Here is an 18,940-nt window from a genome sequence, read left to right on the forward strand (position 1 = left end):
TATCCGGTTTCAAAAAATGGCGGCCAACTTCAGCCCAGCGCAACAAAACGAAAGGGCTGACAAAACCTATTATTGGGCTGGATTCTCTATGGAGTGGACGCAAGGGCACAACAATTATTTCTGAGTGGGCTATCACCGTTTACCAGATATTCGGTTTAAAAAAAGGGGGCATAGCATCAAGTTGGACCCCAAAATGAATGGGCTAGGAAAACTAATCAATGGCTAGTTTCTTTGTTGAATACAAGAAATGGGCTAACACCGTTTACGTGATATTCGCTTTCAGAAAAGGGGGGCTTGGCGTCATTTGGCCCCCCCAAAGGAATGGGCTAACAAAACTAACCAATGGGCTGGATTCTCTATACAATCGTCGTATTGGCCCAATAATTATTTCTGATTATACTTACATGATTTTCGACGTATTCTGTTTTTTTTTTTTTAAATATGGCAAATTGCATCAGTTTTGTTTACTATAGAAAGGTTTACAAAAATAACGAAAGAGCTGGATTGTTTGTTGAATGAATAGAGCGGGCTAATATATTTTTTTATTGAGGCCATTTTAGATGTATTCAGTTTACAAGAATTTTTGATGGGGCCGTGTACTAACGAATTTGCTGGATTGGATAACTGACGTCGATGTCAAAATATGACACAGGATTGAAATAAAGACTAACTTAAAGGGACAACGGTAGATGGCAGCACACAACATAGAATAACTTTCAATTGGAATAAAATGTTCGGTAATGAACATTTTTCAATGAATTTGGTATAGTAAATTTAGCAAATAAGTGTTATAATGAAATTCATAAATATGAAGCATGAGAAATCATAAAACGAGTCACAATTAACGTATATGCCTTAATTGTTGTGTACAGATAAGCAACTTTTGCCTTAAATCACCGATTATTTCCAAAAAATTTTGAGTCCATAAACCTACACATTGGGATTGATTAGAACGTGTCAGTTAGAAACAATAATAGGAAACAGGACACAAAATTAAATTCTTTATCATCTACAATAACACTGCTCTGCAGCAAAAATGAGGTTTTCAAATGAATGAGTGTTCCTAAATGGAATTTTCACGCTGAGTTCAAGGGTGCAATCCGTTTTTTCCTATCACGTCAGGTTTTCGAGAAAATCAGGAATTTGTGTTTCATAAAAGTCCCGTTTATATACCATAGGAGGGCATGGAGAGTATTTAGAGTTAAATTGTGATTACACCTTTGTATTTGGTCTGGCAACACTAATTCAACAGTTTTTTGTTGCACAGGTGGTTGAGTGTGTTGTATTCCTAGTGCTGAACGGTTGCATGAAGTGACAAATTGTGTATATTTGGACAAAAAGAAGCCTACCTTGCGTATTTTGGACTTGTGCTTGGTGATGAAAATAAACCATGGGCACCCCAGAAAGTATGTAAGACTTGTGTTGAAGGTTTGAGGTTCTGGATGAACAGACAAAGAGAGAAATTCTATTTTGCTCTGCCATTGGTATGGAGGGAACAATTAAACCATACGGATGACTGTTATTTTTGTCAAGTTCAAGTGCAAGGTTTTAGTGCCAAGAACAAAAGTGACATAGTGTATCCACATTTGCGATCTGCAATGAGACCAATCAAACATGACGAAAGTCTAGCTATTCCTTCTCGTCCATCTTCAAGCTGTACATCGCCTCGAAAGGAAGTTGTACGCGATACAACGGACATCAGTGGATCAGTACAAGTGATAATACCCCACACTTATTTAGTCAGACCGCACTGAATGACTTGGTACGTGATCTTGCGTTACCAAAGGAAAGTTCTGATCTGTTAGCTTCTGTACTGAAAGACAGTCATTTATTGTTACCTGGTACTAACATTTCATGGTACAGATCCCGGGAACAAGAAATAGTTTCTTTATTTTCAGAAGAAAGGTCTATGATCTTCTGCAATGACATACCGAAAGATGTAACGTGGCTTGGTGTAAAGGATGTAACTTCTGAATGAAGGCTTTTCATAGATTCTTCTGTAACCAGGCTGCAAGGTGCGTTACTCCACAATGGCAATGTTCGCGGATCTGTACCAGTTGCTTATTCTATTACTTTGAAATAATCATATGAAAGTTTGCAGTTTCTATTGCAGTGTGTGAAGTACTCCGAGTATGGGTGGGTTGTATGTGGTGACTTCAAAGTTATCAACCTTTTACTGGGACTACAAATGGGATACACAAAAATGCCCTGTTTCCTGTGCGAGTGGGATAGTCGAGACAGACAAAATCACTGGCAAAGGCGGCAGTGGCCAACCAGAGGACCCTTGATACCCGGAGCAAAGAATGTTATGCATGTGCCCATTGTGGAACCCACAAAAGTTCTTCTCCCTCCTCCACACATTAAATTGGGTATCATGAGCCAGTTTGTACGTGCCCTAGATAAGGACAGTGAGTTGTGTTTATCAGAGAATGACCCTAGATAAGCTGAAAGCAGGTGTTTTTTACTGGACCTCAGATCAGGAAATTAATGTGTGACCCCAATTTTGAGGATACAATGAGCCAAACGGAAAAGCAAGCCTGGGAGAGCTACAAAGATGTAAAAAACTTCCTAGGAAACAGAAGGAGTCCAGCTTACAAAACCATTGTGAAACCATGTTGGAAAATTTGAGAAATCTAGGTTGTAACATGAGTTTGAAGTTACACTTCCTACATGCTCACACTGACTATTTTCCAGATACCTGTTTTGGATTTTACAGCGAGGAACAGGGTGAACGTTTCCATCAGTATTTGAAAGACATGAAAAGAAGATACCATGATGGTTGGACTGTGAACATGATGGCAGACTACTGTTGGTCCCCGAAAAGGGAAAATACTTCTCATGCATATGGAAGGAGTTCAAAAAGACGAAAATTCCTGCCTGTAAAATAAGTGAGGTCACTGTAAATAATATCACTTGTTGGTAGTTCTTGTGAACTGTACGTACATTGTGTTTGCAATTACATAATTATAATATACACCACGTTTTTAAGCATGGCAATGATCTTGTAGAAGGGTGTAAATATATGTCGGTAATGGTTCAATATGCAAATTTTGTTTTCATTTTTTTTCAACAATCTGGACGTGATAGAAGAAAACTGCTTACATATTTGGAATCAGAGCCCCAAAATTAGGGGGAAACGACATTCGAAACCAAAACATCAAAAAAAATATTTCAAATTGCAGAGCGGTGTAATCTGCTAATAAGTATAACTTTTGTGCTAGATTCCCCACGAAATACACTACCATCATAATGCGTGTACGTTAATAGTTTATCTCTCCAAGATATCCATCTATGGAAAACCTGAAATAAATCGATTAGGTAGCAAACAATGTCGACTGTAATAAAACAATGTGATATCCAAAGAGAATATTTGGATGGATTGCGAACGGTCTCATCTACATATACATTCATGGGGATTAATTGGAACGTCACGGTTGCTCCATAAGACACAGGGGAAATGTGTATGCAAGGAAAAAACATTTGAGGAAGCAGTCGACAAAATTTTATTTCTTATCTGCCACAACAATGTGTTGACAAAGATAAATATTGGGCTAGATTCACCACCTAATGCACCACAATTGCCATAAATACTCAACGCTTGTAACTGCATAATTTTACCATACGGTGTATGGAATGTTAGGCCTTATAAGATGGTTTCCGTAAAGGGAGAGATCAATTTCAGTCCACCCAATGGACAAAAGAAAACAGAGAAAGATCATAGGAGTAGAACCATTCTGTTCTGTAATCAGCATTTTAACATCCTTGTGAACACTATATTTATATATATAAAAATGTGATATTTCAGTTCAGCATACATTATTTATCTCACATGAATAAGATTTTCGTCAATTTAAGATCCTTACCTACAAAAGGTCCACGTTTGAAACAAAATCGAAGAGAGTAACTTCCACTTATTTATTTTTTATAATAAATTTAACAGAATCAACAGCTACAATGTGTTTATTTTCATGGGATACGTCATCTACATTTCTTCCCTAAATAGAATATGTTAGGAACACTTATTTACTTCATGTAAACAACGAAATGTAGGATTAACACATATAGAAAAACAGAGCATGTTCGAGGGCTTTTGCCAGGTAACATTAATGTTGCATCTAATAGACAATTACGTAAATTGTTGCGGATCGTCTGTTTACACTACACTCTACACCTTCTTTTATAAAATATGTGTATATATATTGTTCCTTCCTAGTTACCCCAACAGTATTTTCCAGATTGTCCCTGAAACTGACAGTTTATGTGTGGGATTAATTCAGTAATACGTGCAACAAAGTGAAATTTCAACCATTTTGTTTTTACTTCAAACGTATTCGCATGTTACTTGCAAAGATATATACACTACCGATGTAATGTATCTCTGGCGTTTGTTTTGGACATTTCTTGCATTGGATGAAGATCTAGCTGAAAATTTTCAGTATGTTCTTAGATTGAACGATAATATATTTCCAAACGAAAGAATTCACTTAGTGTATAAAATGAAATTCATTTTAACAACTACGAATTATCAATTTCTGTGTTGTAGAGAAAAGTTAGTACACTCGATTAAATTGTCGTGGATATGATGCATTTTGCAGTTTTCATCGGAGAGGAAAAGTTTAGTAATGTAATTCATATTTAATAATTAACTATTCTTTACGTTTGAATGTCGTGATATTGAATAACATTTCAGACGATATTAGATATTAATTCATTGAAGCCATAAATCACAAACCGTGGGTGCAATAATAATGACACGGACCTCTCCAGTTATGTTACTCTGCTTTTGGCTGAATTGAGACGTTAAATAACATTTGGATTTACAAGTATGTGTCAGGCATAAGCGCATTTTGCGCTATTTTTATACCATATTATTTACCGTGATCAGGTTAATAAAATTTCATATCAGTTATGAATAACAGATGGCAGTGTTGCTTTATTTGATATTTTTCAATTGTTACGTGTCCTGTAATAAGAATATATTTTTTAGATATTGAAGTTAGCACGTAAAAGTTTAGGTTCTTATAAGAAAGAAAAATAGTCTACTTTTTTGTATATAATCTTTGTGTAGATTACGCGTAGACAATGCATGTAGACATAAACTTATAGTCTACGGCACATCACTGCCCGGGACATCTTGATTACAAGGCGAGGACGCTACCACTGCGCCATTGGGGAAGCCTAAAATAGAGCACGTAGAAAAAATTGCAAGAAATGTAGATGACGTATCCCATGAAAATAAACACATTGTAGCTGTTGATTCTGTTAAATTTATTATAAAAAATAAATAAGTGGAAGTTACTCTCTTCGATTTTGTTTCAAACGTGGACCTTTTGTATGTAAGGATCTTAAAAATGACGAAAATCTTATTCATGTGAGATAAATAATGTATGCTGAACTGAAATATCACATTTTTATATATATAAATATAGTGTTCACAAGGATGTTAAAATGCTGATTACAGAACAGAATGGTTCTACTCCTATGATCTTTCTCTGTTTTCTTTTGTCCATTGGGTGGACTGAAATTGATCTCTCCCTTTACGGAAACCATCTTATAAGGCCTAACATTCCATACACCGTATGGTAAATAACATTTGGATTTACAAGTATGTGTCAGGCATAAGCGCAGGTTTTCTGTGGGGAGGGAGGGTATTTTCAGCCCCCGATTAGTTTGGAGACTGTTATAAGTCCACTTTACGCACAGATAGGCTAACCAGAACTAAACCTAGATCCGAACTACCATCTACCTCCATCGGATGTTGAACCCGCATCCCTTGATTACAAAGCGACGACGTTATCACTACGCCATCACATAGGCTCTTTCCGCCGTCGCCTTGTAATCAAGGGGTCCCGACTTCGATACCCAGTGGAGGCACATAGTGGTTCGGATTCAAATTTAATAATTAACTATTCTTTACGTTTGAATGTCGTGATATTGAATAACATTTCAGACGGTATTAGATATTAATTCATTGAAGCCATTCGTGGTTAGGTTTGGTTCCCTTAGCATTAACATAAAGTCCCTAAATGCATTCTACTAAGGTTCCGATTTACTTCTACATTCATTCCCATGCTTCTACGTGCTCTATTTTAGGCTTCCCCAATGGCGCAGTGGTAGCGTCCTCGCCTTGTAATCAAGATGTCCCGGGCCGTGATGTGCCGTAGACTATAAGTTTATGTCTACATACATTCTCTACGCGTAATCTACACAAAGATTATATACAAAAAAGTAGACTATTTTTCTTTTTTATAAGAACCTAAACTTTTACGTGCTAACTTCAATATCTAAAAAATATATTCTTATTACAGGACAGGGGAATCTAGCACAAAAGTTATACTTATTAGCAGATTATTGTAGATGATAAAGAATTTAATTTTGTGTCCTGTTTCCTATTATTGTTTCTAACTGACACGTTCTAATCAATCCCAATGTATAGGTTTATGGACTCAAAATTTTTTTGGAAATAATCGGTGATTTAAGGCAAAAGTTGCTTATCTGTACACAACAATTAAGGCATATACATTAATTGTGACTCGTTTTATGATTTCTCATGCTTCATATTTATGAATTTCATTATAACACTTATTTGCTAAATTTACTATACCAAATTCATTGAAAAATGTTCATTACCGAACATTTTATTCCAATTGAAAGTTATTCTATGTTGTGTGCTGCCATCTACCGTTGTCCCTTTAAGTTAGTCTTTATTTCAATCCTGTGTCATATTTTGACATCGACGTCAGTTATCCAATCCAGCAAATTCGTTAGTACACGGCCCCATCAAAAATTCTTGTAAACTGAATACATCTAAAATGGCCTCAATAAAAAAATATATTAGCCCGCTCTATTCATTCAACAAACAATCCAGCTCTTTCGTTATTTTTGTAAACCTTTCTATAGTAAACAAAACTGATGCAATTTGCCATATTTTTTTAAAAAAAAAAAACAGAATACGTCGAAAATCATGTAAGTATAATCAGAAATAATTATTGGGCCAATACGTCGATTGTATAGAGAATCCAGCCCATTGGTTAGTTTTGTTAGCCCATTCCTTTGGGGGGGCCAAATGACGCCAAGCCCCCCTTTTCTGAAAGCGAATATCACGTAAACGGTGTTAGCCCATTTCTTGTATTCAACAAAGAATCTAGCCATTGATTAGTTTTCCTAGCCCATTCATTTTGGGGTCCAACTTGATGCTATGCCCCCTTTTTTTAAACCGAATATCTGGTAAACGGTGATAGCCCACTCAGAAATAATTGTTGTGCCATTGCGTCCACTCCATAGAGAATCCAGCCCAATAATAGGTTTTGTCAGCCCTTTCGTTTTGTTGCGCTAGGCTGAAGTTGGCCGCCATTTTTTGAAACCGGATATCTAGAAAACCGTGATAGCCCAATCAAAATTTCTTGTTAGCCCATTCCTTGTATTCAACAGAGAATCTAGCCCATTGGTTAGTTTTGCTAGCCCATTCATTTGGGGGGCCAACTTGACGCATTGCGCAAAATATTTGAAACCGTGAAGCTCGTAAACGGTGTTAGCCCAATCAAAAATAATTGTTGTGCCATTGCGTCCACTCCATACAGAATCCAGCCCAATAATAGGTTTTGTCAGCCCTTTCGATTTGTTGCGCTGGGCTGAAGTTGGCCGCCATTTTTTGAAACCGGATATCTCGAAAACCGTGTTAGCCCAATCAAAATTTGTTGTTAGCCCATTCCTTGTATTTAACAGAGAATCTAGCCCATTAATTAGTTTTGCTAGCCCATTCATTTGGGGGGCCAACTTGATGCCACGCCCCCTTTTTTGAAGCCGAATATCTGGTGAACGGTGTTAGCCTAGTCAGAACTAATTGTTGGACCATTGCGTCTATTCCATAGAGAATCCAGCCCAATAGTTAATTTTTTAAGTCCGTTCATTTTGGGGCGCTGGCGTGAAGTTGGCCGCCATTTTTTGAAACCGGATATCTCGGAAACCGTGTTAGCCCAATCAAAATTTGTTGTTAGCCCATTCCTTGTATTCAACAGAGAATCTAGCCCATTGGTTAGTTTTGCTAGCCCATTCATTTGGGGGTCCAACTTGACGCCTTGCGCCTAATTTTTGAAACCGTGTAGCTCGTAAACGGTGTTAGCCCAATCAAAAATAATTGTTGTGCCAATGCGTCCACTCCATAGAGATTCCAGCCCAATAATAGGTTTTGTTAGCCCATTCGTTTTGTTGCGCTGGGCTGAAGTTGGCCGCCATTTTTTGAAACCGGATGTCTCGAAGACCATGTTAGCCCAATCAAAATTTGTTGTTAGCCCATTCCTTGTATTCAACAGAGAATCTAGCCCATTGGTTAGTTTTGCTAGCCCATTCATTTGGGGGGCTGGCGTCAAGTTGGCCCCCCATTTTTTGAATCCGAATATCTCGTAAACGGAGTTAGCCCAATCAGAAATAATTGTTAGCCCATTTAGCCCATTGAGTGTAGATTCTGGCCCAATATTGTTTTCATCTAGCCCATTCACTTGGGGGGCCAACTTGACATACGCAAAACGGTATCCAACAGCGCATCCGCATTCATGTCATCACTGCGCTGTGCTGTGGATAGAATGCCATCGGTAACAGCTTGCAATATTAGACATACTCATATATGTGTACAGTGTCTCTCAAAAGTTTTAGGACAACGACATTTTAAACTAGGCAACCCAATTTACACAAGGCGTTGGTGGGTTGCATGTAGAGTTAGGCTCAATTTCAGGGTTGCCACATGCACATTAGGTATTTATAAAATACGCGAAATAAAGATATCCAAATATTATTGCATAAAACTAGAAAAAAATCAGTATTACATTTGTTGCAATACTCTCAGAAAGAAACAACGTTGATTTTATAGTATTTCATTGTTGATGAGTCTACACAAAGGAAAAGTGGAGAGAGGAAACGAAAGGGAACAAAGGAGAGGAGAAAAGAGAAAGCAAAAGGAGAAGAGGAAAAGTAAAGAAGGGAAGAAAATAGAGGAAGTGGATAGGAGAAGTAATGAGTGGAAAGGAAAAAGATGCGAGGAGAGATGAGGAAAATGGAGCAAAGAGGAGAGAAGAGAGGAAGGAAAGCGAGGTGATAGAAGAGGAGGAAATGAGTTTGGAGAGGAGAGAAGTAGACGATAAGAGGGGAGCGGAGAGTAGAGTAAAAGAGAGAAAGAGAGAAGAACGAAAAGATGTGGAGAACAGTGCCGTGGAGTCGGAAATATAAGACAGGAGATGAGATAAGAGGAGTGGAGAAGAGTGAGATGGAGACAAGAGGCGAGAAAAGTAGGGAAGGCGGTATGAGATAAAAATAGAGGATAAGGACGGGAGAGAAGAAGGAGAAGGAGAAGTTAAGAACAGAAGGGACTGGAGACGAGAGGAGAGAAGGGGTAGTTGCAGAAAATACGTCTCGGCGTCAAGAACTGATGCATTGATAAAATTATCGACATGAAACATTCATTAACATTTTATAATGTATTGGAGAATGTATTAGATCGGTGCGAAATTCCTTTTGGCCGAGTTCAGAGCAAGATAAAATCTTCCACGTAAGATCTTTGATTTTACCTGCGATTATACCACTAAAAACATGAATGTAATTTTCATATTTATCCAATTTTTCTCCTCTTCTCGGTTCGTTGAAATTTTCTTATTTAACTTTTCCCCTCCCCCCCCCATTGTTAATTCCAATCTGAATCATTCCGTTTCACACGGCGTGGACAATGAACGCAATGGGATATGTCTAAAACATACGAAAAGTTTCTGCCACCGGAGGGGTTTGAACCTACGACCATCAGATTATCAATCCTTAACGGTAACCACTACCCCACAAGCTTTCGCTCCTGAACACCGGTAGAAGGAGCTGACCAATGTGAAATACAGATCCAACCCCCCTCCTACATGTCATGTGCAAAGAATACTTGTTTGTAACAAAGAAAACGAAGGTAATACGACTGGGCGAAAACATTTAATGGAGAATTACACATGATGGAAACTTTTCAGTCGATATTTGTGAAGGTATCTTTGCATTGAACTCGAGTGGAAAAAGGGGTAAATTAGTGTGTCCTGAATTGCCACAAATATAAATGGTTATTTCATTAATATTTGTCAATGTCTTTGAAGCAGAACACAATTATCGTTAGAGTATCATAATTCAAGGTCTGATACGTGAAAATATCCCTTTGAACGTGTGTCAATTCATTTATTTGTTTATTTTTTTTCGTAAATTCCAGTTTTAGGACAATCTAGCCACTATACACTATTATTACAAATAATGTTGCCATGCTCTTGTTTAATAGAAGGAGAATTAAATAAAAGAGAACACCTCGTAAGGAGGATCGAATCTCGGACCGCTTACAATGCTCTCAAGAACTCTAACCAATACACTACGTCCTTAATTATTCTTTCGAATCAATATTGTATACGTTATCCTGCCAAAAAAAAAGTTCAATACTCTCATATTGCTCTGTACTTCTATAATTACTTTATACACATGCATTTGAAATCTTACTCTGAATTTCTTTCTTGGTATTAGTATATCAAAGGTTGTGAATATTTTTTATTTGTATTTTTATAACGGTTACATCAACATCTACGAAATAGTTTCTTATAACTTGGTATCTGTAAAGAGATACATTCAAGTTTTCAAATGATTTTAGACCACTAGATTTTGGCAAGGGATTATGTGTGATCTGTGTCCAGTCATCATTGCTGAAACAAACGTTTGAAAACTCTGTGGAATTTTCATTCTGAGATAAGTTGCCTTACTTGCTACATGTATGCGAACTACTCCCTGCCCCACTTATCTCTGGAGCAGGTGAACAAAACAAGTATCTGAGCAGCGATGAACACATGAGAGGAACGGAATTGCGTGGAGGGAAGAGATCCACTGCAGTTGCCAGCCTATCCAGCAGCGTGTACTGCCTCGCTCTTTCCACTCAATCCCTTTCCCTCTTTCCCCTTCTCTTCCGCTATGCGCGGCTTTGCTCCAGACATGCTGGAACAGGGCACAGTTAATTGTTTTCGCAAGAAGTATCTCTGTATGCCACCCATTTAATTCTTACTCACATGAAAAAGAAAAAAAAATGTCAATTTGCATTCAGGGGGTAGTTTCAGAGTTACAAACTATTTTGGCCTTGATAATAAGTTTAGTGTAAATAGTAATTTTGTTTATATTTTTTTTTTAAAAAAATGAGGTCTATGGTTCAAATCCTCATATTTAGGGCTTGAACTCGTCACCTAAGAGGTTGAAGACCCGTCCTGTTCTTTGTGCATGACCTTCTTTTTATTTTTCTATTCATTATTCATCCTCATCCTCGCGATTAGCCAAAAGTAAAATAAGAAAAGTCCTCCTCCGTGATCCTGCGGTCTAAGGCGCTGTGATTTGGACTCCGACTGCCGGACGGCATGGGTTCGAGTCCGCCTGGGTCCAGTCTCTGGGTTCTCGGTCTGTATAGCCTATAGGACCGGTGGCAACCCACTATCGTGAGGAAATTGGGGAGCTACGAGTGAGTAGCGTAACCCGGTCTCGTAAATCTCTTATGAGGGATGTTCCTGGGTAAACAAAAAATACTCGATCAGACAATTCGATTATCGAAGGCGATAAAATAACTTCCGGTTTGACCAAGTTTCCAATATAAGCTAGTGGAATACAGATTGTCTTCGAGCTTACTTTGTTAAAATGGAGGGGATACAAAATGGATCACTTGAATTTTTTAAGTGACAGAGAATTTAAGATACCTCGAAGAAATTGACCAGTTCCCGGAGTCATTGGATGATGATTTATGGAACAATAGAAATCTTTACTGAGACAATGTTGATCCTCTATTCCAATGGTTTCGTTTTTTTTGTTTTTTTTTAGTTGATGTTTTAAGTTCACTTTGTGCACAGTAAGGCTAATCGGGACTGGATCTACAGTTTAAAGTGGAATCCGAACCACTACGTGCCTCCACCAGGTATCGAACCCAATGGTTTCGTTGGTGTATACATTAAACAAGAAAGTTCATTCGCCTATAAATTAAGCTACAATTTTTTTATATTAAAGAAGAAGTAAATAATATTAAATTCTTAAAGGTAAAAGGAAGATTAAATACACCGATGAAAAACAAAGATATTCTACTTAGCCTAATAGTTATAAAGTGCACATTTTATTTCTCATTAATAAAACCACAGATCAATTTTTACATAAACGTGTATTTTAAGTTGGTTCTAATTTATGTTTGGCCACTTCTCATTCTTTATAATTATCATTCTAATTAATCATTAACATATATAGCTATGCCAGTTGATTTTAATTCCACGAAAACGAAAAAAAAAACAGACAATTCCACACATGATACGAATATGCAGGAAGTTGGAGGATTCGGCTGGTTGAAATAAAGCTTACATTATTTATAAACATTCAAATACTTCAAAGCCTCCCGATGGCGTAGCTGTAACGTCGCTGCCTTGTAATCAAGGTGTCCCAGGATTAGATACCTGGTGGAAGCACAATGTGGCCACTTTAAACTATAGGTTGAGTCCCGAATAGCCTTACTGTGCATTAGGTGTACTTAAAACAAAAAAAAAACTGAAATGTACTCTGATTATATCAGAATGGATAATTTTTCGACATTGTGTATCTACTAGAACACAGCTCTCTTAATTGTTCTTTCTTCCACAGATAATAAAATGCATGGTTGTAAAAATTTACGTTTCAAATTTGTTATGCCAACATATGTGCGTTAGAAAGTTATAATTTAAAAACACTTAAATATTTTATTGGGTTTATTTAACGGCGATGAAGTGACGTGTCTAGGGCCTAGTTTCTCATGTCATGGTTCGTAGTCTTTTTGCATTACTGCTTGAATCTACTGAGTTTTCGTATCTGGTGTGTCGAAAAAAGATTCACAGATACTTGAGAAAACTATTCGTTCTGGACCTCATATTGCAACCAACAGCCACGCAATGATTGTCGTCTTTTGTGCAAGATATTATCCTTACATCCTTATAATCCATGTTACTCTTTCAAAACCAGAAGTAGGGTCCCGACCGTGTCGAACAGGAACGAAAATGTAAACATCAGGTGAATAACCACCATAATGGTTGAGGGTTCGACGTGCTGATCCCACGTCACCCCATCTGATTGAAGATCACTGGAAGGATTGTGGGAGGGAGACTGGCAGTCGGGAGATAGGCCAAGACCCTTCGAGAGCTGTTGAGCCATGCGTTATTGTTATTATTAAAATAAGAAAAACAAGGGAATGAGGAAAAATTAATAAAAAAAATATTTATCTATATTAAACCAACCATTCAATTTTATTTTGTTTTTCATGGATCGGTTGCCCTACTACGCGGTAATCCCAATACGTATCTTACATGTTACACGATAAAGCACATATTACTATCCGAATACTCATTCAATAAGCATTTTTGTTTGCCAGGAATCATTACTTATTGCATGTTGAGCTAGTGCCAACCTAGACGCCTCTGATGAAATCTATTATTCTTCAGAATGTCTTTAAAATTCGACTCTGGTCACTTGTAATTTGCTGGGTGTAGACGCTGTGCATCGACGCGCAATGTTTTGCGATAAGAAGCGGCCTTGTGAAGCGTGACTCATGAACGGGAACAAGGTAGATTACCAAGCTTACCTGCCTTTACCAAGTCATTTTGTTATCCTTTCCCGAACGCGATTGCTACTGTAGAAGTATATATATATATTATCTCAGAAGAGCAAGAAAGGAAATTCAACCAATGTTCTCCCTTCGTATAAAACCAAATATTATCTATTAAACGAAAAGTTCACGATTGTCAATGAACGGTTTAACCTATCTGAACTTTCAGGAACTTTGCACGCATAATTCCACTGTCTAGGCCAATGACAGAAAAGCAAGCAATACTTTTATTTATTCTTTAAATCAATTAAAGGAATGTGTAAGAATTTATAAGAAATAAAGAGCGGAACGGAACGACTGTTGTTCTACCTTAAAAATTGTTGTTCTTCGAAATAGTAAAATAAGAAGGATCTAATCCAACACCTTAACACACTGTTCCACGACTCTCTATTGACTAACACTGTCAAATGTGATGTGATTTTATGAATACAATTTTCCGCCTATTTACGTATAACGTATCGCACATTTGGCAGTTCGCAAACGGTTTACAAACGCTGTAATTATTTCGTGTTACCGTACGTAACAGCAAATACATTTCATAAGACTGTTCTGGACACGAGATTTGCGTCAGAAAACAAGCATTTCGTATGTTGCAGTATCACAAGAAGAGAACATCGCCCTGCAATGTTCAAGACTCAAGATATTTTTCATTAATAATGTCTAATCAACATAATAAGTTAGAAGAAGTAACTAGCATTTTCACAACAACTACCCATATTCTTGTTTTTCTTCATCACTTCCAAAATATTTACAATATTGGAGGAACAGAATACTTAAACATTGTTGATTCAACGGAAAGTAAGGGCGTGGTGTAGTGGTGTCGGCCCCCGTGGTGGAGTGGTTAGCACATCGCGCTACGACGCCGGGGGTCCCGGGTTCGAATCCCGGCTCGGGTAATGATGTCCTGAAATTGAGAATTGAAAGAAATGATATGGGCTGCTAGCGGTCCGAGGTTCGATCCTCCTTACGAGGTGTTCTCTTTTATTTAATTCTCCTTCTATTAAACAAGAGCATGGCAACATTATTTGTAATAATAGTGTATAGTGGCTAGATTGTCCTAAAACTGAAATTTACGAAAAAAATAAACAAATAAATGAATTGACACACGTTCAAAGGGATATTTTCACGTATCAGATCTTGAATTATGATACTCTAACGATAATTGTGTTCTGCTTCAAAGACATTGACAAATATTAATGAAATAACCATTTATATTTGTGGCAATTCAGGACACACTAATATTACCCTTTTTCCACTCGAGTTCAATGCAAAGATACCTTCACAAATATCGACTGAAAAGTTTCCATCATGTGTAATTCTCCATTAAATGTTTTCGCCCAGTCGTATTACCTTCGTTTTCTTTGTTACAAACAAGTATTCTTTGCACATGACATGTAGGAGGGGGGGTTGGATCTGTATTTCACATTGGTCAGCTCCTTCTACCGGTGTTCAGGAGCGAAAGCTTGTGGGGTAGTGGTTACCGTTAAGGATTGATAATCTGATGGTCGTAGGTTCAAACCCCTCCGGTGGCAGAAACTTTTCGTATGTTTTGGACATATCCCATTGCGTTCATTGTCCATGCCGTGTGAAACGGAATGATTCAGATTGGAATTAACAATGGGGGGGAGGGGAAAAGTTAAATAAGAAAATTTCAACGAACCGAGAAGAGGAGAAAAATTGGATAAATATGAAAATTACATTCATGTTTTTAGTGGTATAATCGCAGGTAAAATCAAAGATCTTACGTGGAAGATTTTATCTTGCTCTGAACTCGGCCAAAAGGAATTTCGCACCGATCTAATACATTCTCCAATACATTATAAAATGTTAATGAATGTTTCATGTCGATAATTTTATCAATGCATCAGTTCTTGACGCCGAGACGTATTTTCTGCAACTACCCCTTCTCTCCTCTCGTCTCCAGTCCCTTCTGTTCTTAACTTCTCCTTCTCCTTCTTCTCTCCCGTCCTTATCCTCTATTTTTATCTCATACCGCCTTCCCTACTTTTCTCGCCTCTTGTCTCCATCTCACTCTTCTCCACTCCTCTTATCTCATCTCCTGTCTTATATTTCCGACTCCACGGCACTGTTCTCCACATCTTTTCGTTCTTCTCTCTTTCTCTCTTTTACTCTACTCTCCGCTCCCCTCTTATCGTCTACTTCTCTCCTCTCCAAACTCATTTCCTCCTCTTCTATCACCTCGCTTTCCTTCCTCTCTTCTCTCCTCTTTGCTCCATTTTCCTCATCTCTCCTCGCATCTTTTTCCTTTCCACTCATTACTTCTCCTATCCACTTCCTCTATTTTCTTCCCTTCTTTACTTTTCCTCTTCTCCTTTTGCTTTCTCTTTTCTCCTCTCCTTTGTTCCCTTTCGTTTCCTCTCTCCACTTTTCCTTTGTGTAGACTCATCAACAATGAAATACTATAAAATCAACGTTGTTTCTTTCTGAGAGTATTGCAACAAATGTAATACTGATTTTTTTCTAGTTTTATGCAATAATATTTGGATATCTTTATTTCGCGTATTTTATAAATACCTAATGTGCATGTGGCAACCCTGAAATTGAGCCTAACTCTACATGCAACCCACCAACGCCTTGTGTAAATTGGGTTGCCTAGTTTAAAATGTCGTTGTCCTAAAACTTTTGAGAGACACTGTACAAGAATGTTTCCGGCGCGTGACGATAGAAGTTTTATAATGTCATATATATTTTTAATAAACTGAGTAATTAAAATTACGTTATTAATTATATAATGGCCGCTAATATTACAAGAGCGGTCATGGTCATTTTGGATGGAACTGAAAATTGACACTTAGACTATTTTCCCTCCACTCAACTCTTTACAGTGTAGTCAAGGAAACAAATATTTGTTTCTCCCACAAGACTACTGATACGAAGGCTCTATGTGGAAAGTATTTTTCCATGACTGTTCATGATAAACGGGCTGTAGTGAACAAGAAAAAATTATTTTTTAAGCTTTTCATATATATATTGATAAATTGACATATTGTACTATGTGTTATATTATTGTATATTCGTTTACATTAATTGCAATAATTTTTCTGCTGCATATAAGGATTGGTCACGGGTTCTCGACAGCATCTATAAAAGTGTTGATCTTGAACTTCTAGCAATGAAAAAGGACACTGAGGTAAGCACTGATTAAATAATGTTCTTCTTATGACCACTCCATTTTAAAATATGCTTACGTGAAGAAATTTCAACTGATAGTCTTGAATTTGTGTATACAAACACATAAAAATATTATTGAGTAGGCCTAAATACTTACATTGTTTCTGCAATATAGACAGGATGGTAAATATGCATAAATCAATATAAACAAGTGAATGAAATAATGAATTAGCATAATTAGTATAATCGATTGTAGGCACACGCACATACACACACTTTCACGCAGAGTGACATCATAATACACGCGTATATTTACACTATGAAGAACATAGTTTTCTTAGAGCTACAGTCAGTTATTTCATTGAGACTTTGTGTAGTTGCATGCAAGAAGTAATACATATGTATTTATACTTCTCGTTTCAGATTCTTCCACGTCTGCAATCACAATCAGTAAGTATAAATTCTGAATAAAACAATTAAGCTGGTGTAAATTAAATATCTAGGAGTCCTGATGTTAAATTACTTGGCGAATCTTAAACATTGATCATGTTAATTGTGTAACTTATAAATAATATTTGCAATCAAAATATGAATATATTCAAGCAATATCTGGGCCGCACATCGCGCTACATCCGGATTCGAATCCCTGTCTGGAAATTGATGTTCTTCGTAACTGTCTCTTCATCAATATCATATCAGTCAGTGCTCGATATGAGTGTGAGGTGGGGGAATTGTATCCCCCAACGAGCACAATTTTTGCAGAGCGTTTCACCAGCTGTCTCATCGTCACCATGTTAAACCGTAGGAGAATCTCCCCAGCTAACCTCAAGGCTAGACCAAACATCCTCCCCAGCTAGTATTTTCCACTTCAGGTATCCTCATCGTCGCGATTAGCCAAGAGTGGCAGAAAAGTCACGCTAAATAACAAAAATAAAGTAGTGAAGGAGTGTAAGTTCGCAATATACCAGTTATGATACCCTGCAAACCAGCGGCGTCACCAGGATTAATCATCTAGGGGTGCTGAAGGGGTGCGGAAAGAAATTTAAGGGATGCGATGATGACAATAAGGAAAACATGAAACACGCATGCAACCTTTCAAAACTGAGAGAGCAAGGTGCCAAAACTACGAGGGGTGGGTTGAGGACAGTTTACTTTCGGTTGGTTGATAAGGTTTAGCATAGTGAGGGGGTAAAAATAGCAAAAAATGGGGATCAACTGCACCCTAATCGCCGCAACTGATTAACATAAATTACTGACTGAAATGAAATTATGTGTGTGAAATATAATAACATTAGATTTACATCCACTTTCCAGGGAGGCTGTTCCATGATGATATGTATTAAGTCTTATACTCCATGAAAGTGGTCGTACAGTGTAAACATTCAGATACAAGCTCCAGTTATTGAACTACTACTTGTATGTAGTGAAATACAAAAGGAAATTATCCTTGTGTTTAAAAACACATTTTTTGAACCTTTTGAATGTAACCCATGGAGGTACAAAATATATAGACACTTCAGGACAAAACGCAAAGTGCACAGCAACTTTGTCTTCGTTAATATGCCTTTACCGCACTATCCCCAACAACGAACTGTAAAATTTCTTCGTGAACATTGCGCCTCTTCCTAACGGGTTTTGAAAAAGCCTGAAATGGTACGTTTACTAGAAATGTTACTTGGAACCAATACACAGAACGTATTAACAAGAAAACTACCATTCACGTTAGAACTCACAATAAAAAAAATCCCGAGCACGACTTGGTGATACCTTGAAAGCAGCTAAAATTTGTGCTGCAGTGTGAGGAAGAACAAGTAAGCCGAAAATGAACAGTTTATCAACAATGCAAGAAAGAAAAAGGAAAAATTAACATTAAGCCGTAGGCTGTTGCATAAATAATAACGGTCTTACTTCAGTACCAAACATTCGGTGCTCAATATGACGACATGACATAATATGAATGACACTCTAAGGATTAGTGTTTTCAGTTGAACGTATGGGGTGCTGAAGGGGGTGCGGAAGAAAATTAAGGGGTGCGCAAGCACCCCCTCGCGCCCCCCTGGCGCCGCCCCTGCTGCAAACACAGATCCGCAAGGGTGAAACACAAAATTTGAAGGAAAAATGAACGGGTCAACAAACAACTTCTTCACAAACAAAATGAGG

The 18,940-nt window shown here is 37.5% G+C and overlaps 1 protein-coding gene across 14 annotated transcripts in view; it reads left to right on the top strand.

The window, feature by feature from the left end:
• LOC145986636 (uncharacterized) overlaps window positions 1-18,940 on the top strand; it is a 250,937-nt gene that overhangs the window by 200,917 nt on the left and 31,080 nt on the right. For all 14 annotated transcript variants that reach the window (XM_083120899.1, XM_083120894.1, XM_083120895.1 and 11 more), the window contains 2 exons: window positions 16,725-16,799; window positions 17,204-17,230. In XM_083120899.1, the coding sequence (XP_082977025.1) occupies window positions 16,725-16,799; window positions 17,204-17,230 (102 nt within the window). The remainder of the gene's footprint in view (window positions 1-16,724; window positions 16,800-17,203; window positions 17,231-18,940) is intronic.

This window comes from Lepisma saccharinum, chromosome 4 (genome assembly GCF_977018435.1).
Source record: "Lepisma saccharinum chromosome 4, izLepSacc3.1, whole genome shotgun sequence".
In the NCBI taxonomy this organism is placed as follows: Eukaryota; Metazoa; Arthropoda; class Insecta; order Zygentoma; family Lepismatidae; genus Lepisma; species Lepisma saccharinum.